General features: G+C 47.6%; 1 protein-coding gene across 1 annotated transcript; it reads right to left on the reverse strand.

Annotated features, from left to right (window-relative positions):
* Positions 1 to 3,654: 3,654 nt before the first annotated feature.
* LOC122570294 lies at positions 3,655 to 8,516 on the reverse strand (the record flags this gene model as incomplete). Its single annotated transcript, XM_043732410.1, is given in 4 exon segments — positions 3,655 to 4,245; positions 4,247 to 7,128; positions 7,429 to 8,067; positions 8,273 to 8,516. Coding segments are annotated over 4 exon segments (4,356 nt in total), but the record flags the coding sequence as incomplete, so codon positions are not given.
* Between the last annotated feature and the right edge of the window lie 3 nt (positions 8,517 to 8,519).

An 8,519-nucleotide genomic window follows, 5' to 3' on the forward strand; every position in this document is an offset into this window, starting at 1 on the left:
GGGGCAGTAACGCCGAATACTGTGAATATTCTGAAAATGCATCTCTAATAAAGACATCAAAACTATTGTAATGAATGTGCTCCGTAGCTCCATTGAAATGTGCATCATATTTTTAGATCAATAAGCACATTTCATATATTTATTTAAATTATTTATTTATTTATTCAAAGAGATGTACATATGACATTGTATATAGATTTAATTGTATATATTTATTTATTTATTATTATAAGTCATTCATGGTGTGCCTCGTTAATTGATTTATCAATTTTGAGGTTACACCATTGTTTTTATCATCCCTGCGAGGGGGCTACCTCGGAAGTCTGGATCTCATTTAGAGTTTCACAGTAGAGTCGCCAATTGCCCGTCAGCGTACTAGTGACGTATTTGACTCCCTTAGAGGGGGGGGGGGGCGATACGTAGCCGGTATCGGTTGAATATGTGCTCAGAAGGTTATAAGCGGAGGGTCGGCTGCGTGTGCCAAAAAGCAATACGCCGCTGGACTTGGTTGCGTGTTTCCACTCCTCAGAGCCTTTAGCGGCATACCGCTGTTTAACGGTTGTGCCGCGGGACCCTGGGGGGGCCATGGATACTCGGGGGCAGGCGAAGCTTCGGTCCCGTCTGCTCAAGGCGCACCCCTACCTCCAAGTGGTACCGCCGGTAACATGTGCGCCGCGTCGGTGTGGCGAATGGTCCCCCGGACGCGGCGTCCAAGGCTAAACGGGGTGCGGCGACGCAGGAGCGAGAGACTTCTCGGTCTCGGAAGCGCTGTGACGGATTCTTCCGCTCCGGAGGGGACTAACAATGACGACTTGGCTTTATCCCCGGACATGATTTCCAAAGTGATGGTGCCGCTGATGGGGGACAAGATGGCTTGTCCGGTCTGTGATAAAAGCGAAGTGCACCTTTTCTTTATGACTTTAACAGACCTGGATAAGCACATCAGTCTTCATCACGTGGTGGCCCGTATTCAATGGGCATGCAATTCTTGCCAAAGGTGTTTCACGAAACTTCATGGGGCAAGGTGCCACCTACCTAAGTGTGGTGGCACAAGAACAAATAGTGCTGGATTGTATAAATGCGAAGTATGCCCCATGAGTTTCGGCACCCAAATAGGTCTATCCACGCACGAACGGCATGCGCACTGTGCAATAGGAAGTGAAAAAAGAAGGGGAAGAGGCTCCCTAGCACTAGATATTGGACAGACGAAGAGGTTAACCTCCTGAAGGAGCTCCATGAGCTGTATAAAGATGAGAGATTTCCAAACGTGGAAATCAGTAAGATCCTCAATACGAAAACTATTGGACAAATTGAGAACAAAACGAAAACAGACAAAGCTAGTAGTGAGGCAACGAGCTCCCAGGAGGTTACTCAGAAGACAGAGGGAAAGTGCGATCCCGTTGGTCCAGGCAATGCGCCAGTGCGTAATATTCAGGAGCTAGAAAGGGACTCAATTAGCGAATGGCGACGTTGTCTGTTGAAAGAAATAGAAAAAACTTCCGAAGTCCCTCCTCCCAAATAAAAGATTCTTAATGAATTAAAGAAAGCGTGGGATAATTTCAAAGCTAATTCTACGATTTTAGCGGCAAAACTAAATACGTTCGTCGGCACGTCTCTACACAGAGAATTAATGACCTACAGTAAGGAGGATGACAAGCCTCCTCAGCAAACAGTTAACATCAAAGAAGGAATCAATAATTATAAGAAAAAAAGTAGTAAAACTGAAAGAAATCAAAGGTGGGGTTATCAATACGCACGATGCCAGGACATGTTCCAAGAAAGTCCGAGGAAATTAGGCGATATAGTCATAAATAACAATTTAGATTAATTAGCACCAGCCAGACAACCTCCTGAAGTTAAAGAGATAGAAATGGTATAGAAAGATCTGTGGGGGGGGGGAGGGCCCATTAAAACCATCAATACCACAAAGTAAAACTTCAGGATGGTTCATACACGAATATTTTCCACCTATAGTTGCTGAGGAAATAGGTGAGAGGACTAGAAGGATCAGAAATAAAACTGCAGCAGTTCCGGACGGTTTGGAAAAGAGACATTTACTAATTCCGGGCCTGCCAGAAATACTGGCGCTATTGTTTAATATATTGTGTTATATCTCTCACTATCCGGAGAGTTGGAGAGAAAATAGGACCACGTTAATACCGAAACGAAACAAGGATTTAAAAAGGGCCGAGAACTGGCGGCCAATAACGATTGGTCCTATTTTGGCCAGAATGTTCTCTTCAACTCTCGACAGGAGACTCAGATGGGGCATCGTGCAAAACATAAGGCAGAAGAGCTTTACCACAGAAACCGGTTGCAAAATAAACGTGGAAATGTTTAACACAGCGCTCGAACAGAGCAAAAGGGAAGATGGAGGTGTCTTCACGATTGTAGACATCTACAAAGCCTTTGACACGGTACCCCACTCAGCAATTATGCCATGTCTGGCTAGGAAAGGAATCTCGACCACTCTTATTGAGTTGATTAATAATATGTATGAAGGTTCTAAAACCAAAATCAAATCTAAAAATGGAACCGGGGTCGAGATTGAAATTCTAAGAGGAGTGCAGCAGCGTGATCCATTATTACCTTTGCTATTCAACCTGTGTTTGGAGCCGCTGCTGGAAGCGGTAGAGGAATCCACTGAGGGGATCAAAATTAATAATAATAATAATATCCCTATATTGGCCTTTGCTGACGACATTGTCCTATTGGACAATAGCAAACGAGAAGCTCAGAGATAGATATCCATGGTCCAAGAATACTTGGAGGACCAAGGGATGAACATCTCTGGGGACAAGAGTCAGACGTTCCAGGTGGTCTCTAAGAAGGACACCTGATACTTTAAGAATCCAGAGATAGAGATAAATAGTAATAGAATACCGTACACCGCACCCGAGGACGTCTTCAGGTATTCTTTCGACCACTCGCGGGGAGACGCGATCGCAAGAAAACACGTCAACGGGAGTCGTAAATTCCCGTTACGATTAAATAATCGACGCCACGAAATGATCGATCCCCTGATTTCTGTTATGATAATAGGGTTGGTTCAACTGAATTACACTGAATTGACAGGTATTAAATGATGTTTATTCCAACAACTGTATACAGACAAATAGTTACGCCGATGCGTATATATAATTGAAATAAATGAGTGATTGAAGGTAGGAACTCGGTAGAACTGTTGATGCCTGCTCGGAGGTGGACTGGGAATGATCTCGAGAGCTTGAGAAACTGAACTCGACTGACTCGCTGCCTTTACAGTGTCTTGGAGGAACGCTTGAAGTGGGTGGGGTCCTTTGACCGAAAAACAGCCTTTTGTGATGAACATGCGTTGGGTTTTTCCCGTCTGATGACTGTCCGCTTTCTCCGTGATGTTTAAGAGCGCCTAATAAACATCAAGGATCTTTCCAAGACCCCGCCATAAACTGCAAATATTTCTAGAATTAGGGAATTCTCCAGACGTGCAATTAGACTGGCAAACATTTGTGGAGACAATGCAGCTACAGGCTAATGTCTTTATGGTGGGTTATTGCGTCGATTGAGAATCGGGATAGCTGTAGGTTGACCGTTGGCTGTCAGGTAGCGAGGGACGGCGCGCAGAGGTCTTACGCGACGTAACATCCTCCCCCCGTTGAGAGGGCACCTATCAAGTTATGTATGTGGATTAGATGGGAGTGTTTCGGGTTTCTCGAGATCGGGTGGAATTGGGAGCGGGACAAGTCTTTTGACGCCTCGATCCAAAATGCTCTTTGCTGTCTGAATGGTAGCTGTCCGGATGATCCCATCAGGGCCTGGGTAGACCTTGATGACGCGACCTAGAGGCCACTGCATTGAAGGGACGTTGTCCTCTCTGAGGATGACGATAGTGCCTTCCTGGATGCTATGTTCACCCTTGCCCCATTTGGTACGGTTGGTCAGTTCGTTCAAATATTCCTTGTGCCAGCGGTTCCAAAAATGCTGTTTGAGCTGCTGGATATGTTGCCATCTGGAGAGCCGGTTGGATGGAATGTCCCTGAAATTTCGCTCACGCAGACTCGTTAGGGAATCGCCAATGAGGAAATGTCCGGGAGTGAGAGCCAGGAGATCGGATGGATCGGTGGATATTGGAGTTAACGGACGTGAATTGAGGATAGATTCTATTTCAATTATGAGGGTGTTGAATTGCTCGAAGGTTAGTAACTCGTTACCGACGACCCGTCTAAGGTGATGTTTAAATGACTTCACCGCTGCTTCCCATAAGCCCACCGAAATGCGGAGTATGAGGGGGGATGAAGTTCCATTCGATTCGCTTGTCTGATAAGAATGTGGTTACTTTTTTGTTGTGGTCGTCAGATTGCAACAGATCCTGAAGCTGTCGTAATTCGTTGTTTGCACAAATGAAGTTGGTTCCGTTATCAGAGTGTATGGTGGAGCAAAATCCTCGTCGAGCGATAAATCTACGAAGAGCGGCGATGAAAGCTTCGCTTGTGAAATCGCCCACGAGCTCAATATGTACTGCCTTAACTGCTAAACATATGAAAATGGCCACGTATATTTTAATCTGACGGCGGTTGCGATCTCGTTTCTCCTTGATATGGAATGGCCCGCAGTAGTCGACGCCGACGTTTGTGAATGGGCGGGCTTCCGTTACTCGTGCCTCCGGTAAATTACCCATCACGTAATCTACCGGCGGTGGTCGAGCGCGGCAGCAACGGACGCAGTTTTTTATTGTACGCCAGACTTGACTTCGGCCGCTGACGGGCCAATAACGTTGTCTCACTGCGTACAACGTAGCCTGCGTTCCAGAATGCATGTGGACCTTATGTTCATGTTCGATAATGCGTTCTGTAGTGGATGACTTAGGCAAGATAATGGGGTGTTTCTGGGCGAAGGTCATCGACGATTGACTGAGTCGACCCCCGACTCGCAATATTCCTTCCTTGTCTATGAACGGATTGAGTCGTGTGAGTTTCCCCTTTATCGCCGCGTTTCGATCCCTTTGGAGCGTGCGAATTTCCTCGGAAAAATGGGTGCTTTGCAACAATTTAATGAGTTTATCGTGGGTCAGATTCAACTCGGTTACTGTTAGGGGTGCTGATCGGTTCTGTTTTTGTTTCCAACGGAGGCACCGAGCGATAACTCGTATCAACTTGGGCCAAGAGGAAAGTCTTTGTAATAAACTGTAATCGGTCGGAGTCGCGGACAGACAAAGCGCCCTTTTCTGTTCCGGTAGTTCAACCTGGGGACGTAGTGTCCAGGTCGGCCAACAGTTTTCCGATTGCTGGAGCCATGCAGGGCCGTGCTGCCAAATAGTTGGGCGCAAAAACTCTTCGGGCGTTTGGCCTCGCGATATCAGATCCGCGGGATTGTCGTTGGTAGAAACGTGGCGCCACTCGCGAACACGGGTCTTCGTTTGAATTTCAGAGATTCTGTTGGCGACGAAGGTTTTGAGGAGGTGGGGTGGGGTGTTGATCCAGTGGAGGACAATAGTGGAGTCGGTCCAGTAGACTGTTCGAGTGATTTTATGCAATAGTGCCTGCTGTATGTTTGACATAAGGGACGTAAGAAGGAATGCTCCGCAGAGTTCGAGCCGGGGAATGGTGTGGCATTTGAGAGGGGCGACTTTCGATTTCGCGGCGAGGAGTTGTGTCCAAGTGTGACCATTAGAGTTAAGGGTTCGGAGATACACACACGCTCCGTAAGCCTTCTCACTGGCATCGCAGAAGCCATGCATTTCGATTTCGGTTGCGGACTCAATTATTGCCTTACGTTGAAACCTGATATTGTTTAATAATGGTAATTGTGCGTAGTACCTGGTCCATTCTGTGTGTAAATCGAGCGGCAGCGATTCATCCCAATCGAGTTTCGACGACCATATTCGCTGAAGCAGCATCTTGGCCCGAACGATTACCAGCGCGAGTAAACCTAGTGGATTGTAGATTTTGGCGATCTCCGAGCTGATGATTCGTTTCGTGACCTGGGAGGAGATGGATCTGATTTCGACCGAATAGAGAATGGAATCGTCGGTTGAGTTCCAAAACACACCAAGCGTCTTCAAGGTTTGCGAATCGCCCAAAAATTGCTGATGGTTGATTTCTTCTGCGGAAAGCCCGTGTAGCAATTCGTTATCATTCGACGCCCATTTTCGTATGTTCAGACCGGCTAGTCGGAGTAACTCGGCGAGTTCTGTTCTAAGGGTGAGGGCTTCGTTTTTAGTTTCAGCTCCGGTGAGAGCATCGTCGACGTAGAAATCTCGCTGCAGTACCTGCGCTGCACGCGGAAATCGATGTCCCTCGTCTTCTGCCAGTTGCTTGAGACACCGGATTGCTAGATACGGGGCTGCGGATAATCCGAATGTTACCGTGTTAAGCTGATAGGTCTCGGTTTCTCCGCTCGTGCTGCGCCACAATATCCTTTGATACTTTCGGTCCTCTGGTCTTACGAGGAATTGCCGATACATCTTTTCAATAGCGCCGGTGAGGACGTATTGATGAGAGCGGAACCTAAGGAGTATGCAAAATAGATCTTCTTGTAACTTGGGGCCTGTATGAAGTGTATCGTTGAGGGAGATTCCGGTGGTGCTTTGTGCCGAACCGTCGAAGACTACACGAAGTTTGGTGGTTTGACTCGACGCTTTGATTACGCCATGATGTGGTAAATAGTATCCGTCGTTGTCTGAGTCGTCGGTGGTGACCTTCGTCATGTGTCCCAATGCCAGATATTCCTGTAATACCGTTCGATACTCTGTTTCGAAGCGTTTATCGCGTTGAAATCGGCGGTTGAGTGAAGCGAGTCGTTTCATTGCCAGTGTTTTGGAGGGTCCGAGTGATTGGAGCTGGTTATTGAATGGTAGAGCGACTATGTATCGTCCTTCGCTGGTGCGTCTGATGTGGAATTGGAAATGTTCTTCACATCGTCGATCTGCCTCTGAAATATGTGGAATCGAGGGTCCTTCGTCGATTTCCCAAAACCGCGCGAGATCTGCTTGTAACGTCGTCGTGGATGTGTGAAAGGTGTTTGCCATGGTTTGGGAAGTTGGACTCCCCCCGATTACCCAACCGAATCGCGTTTTTTGCAGACGCAGTGCTGGCTCGTCCGGTTGCGTCAGGTTGATCTGTCCCACACACATCGCCGCGAGTGTGGACCCTGAGCGTAACAGGACATCGATCGGGGCTGGTACGTGAAATCGTGGATCGGCTAATTTGAGATTTCTGGGTATTTCAAACGTCGAACGATCGATGGGTTCACTTGGAATGAATGTGGAGATGGTCGGGATAATAAGAAATGTTAACGTCCGTTCATATGTGCCGTCGGTGGAAGTGATCGTGGCCGTGAGGTATCGCTTGGATGTTGTCGTCAAGGTGTCGAGGGATCCAATTGGGACCGAACATTTGTTTTGTTTGATTTCCAGCGACTTTGCCAATCTTTCTGTAATGAAATTCATACTAGATCCGGTGTCGAGCAACGCTCGACAACGGATTGGTTGTTGTTTACTGTTCAAAACGTGAATTTGTGCTGTGGTGATTATATCGTTGTGTAATGATTCGACTGCCAATGGTTTCGGATGTTCGGTCGTCAATGGGATCCTCGATCGCTGGCGTCATGGGGTGTGCGTACGTCTGTCACTGGTGGATGGGCTTGGTGAGGGGACTGTTCGTGGTGTCCTCGATCTATGACCCGTCGTATGCTCTTCATGCCGAGTAGGAGAGGAACAAGATGGCAAAGTGGGAGTGGTGCAGCGACTGTTCGATGGAGACGATTTCGGACTGGGCGTATTGGAACGAGATCCCGTGTGCTCCTTTTGTAGATTTATCACGGTGTGATGCCGCTCACCGCAAACCCGGCATGATCCAGCTAAACACTGTTGGGCTGTATGTCCCTTCCTGAGGCAATTGATGCATAATGATGCCTTTTTGACCTCCCGAAAGCGTTCGCGAGGGGAGTAGGATCTGAAAATGTCACACCTCCAAATGGGATGTGTGCCTCCACAAGTGGGACAAGGTGATGGAGGTCGGACTGTGACGAGGGCATGCTGCCGTGGCGCGGGCTGTCGTTGACGGGGGGGGTTGGTGCATCGGCCCCTTTGTCTCCTTCAATGTGGGCTTGATGACATCGCCGTTCGCCCGTGTTTTGAGGAAGTTTATTAAGTGTGTGAATGAGGGCATCCTTTTGTCGGGTAAAGTACGATGCCGTTCTTGAATGGTGGAGGAAGGTAATTTCGAGGTGAGAACCCTGATGAGAACGACGTTTGAGGTGACGGGTTCACCTAGTTTCTCTAAGGCTCGAAGATTCGCGTTGACCGTTTCGAGAAGATCTTCCACTGCTGCGGGTGTTTCTATTGTTAATTGCGGATAGTCCTCGATCAATTCCCAATGACGCATGCAGACCTTACGGTGGCAATCAAATTTGTCCTTCAGAATGTCAAGAGCAATCGGGTAATTGATCTCTGTAACGTCTAATGATTGAAGGCTTGTTGCGGCTCTTCCGGTCACGGATGATCGGAGGTACTGGAATTTCTGAGTCGGTGTCAATCGTTC

This window comes from Bombus pyrosoma, linkage group LG8, assembly GCF_014825855.1.
Source record: "Bombus pyrosoma isolate SC7728 linkage group LG8, ASM1482585v1, whole genome shotgun sequence".
Taxonomy (NCBI): domain Eukaryota; kingdom Metazoa; phylum Arthropoda; class Insecta; order Hymenoptera; family Apidae; genus Bombus; species Bombus pyrosoma.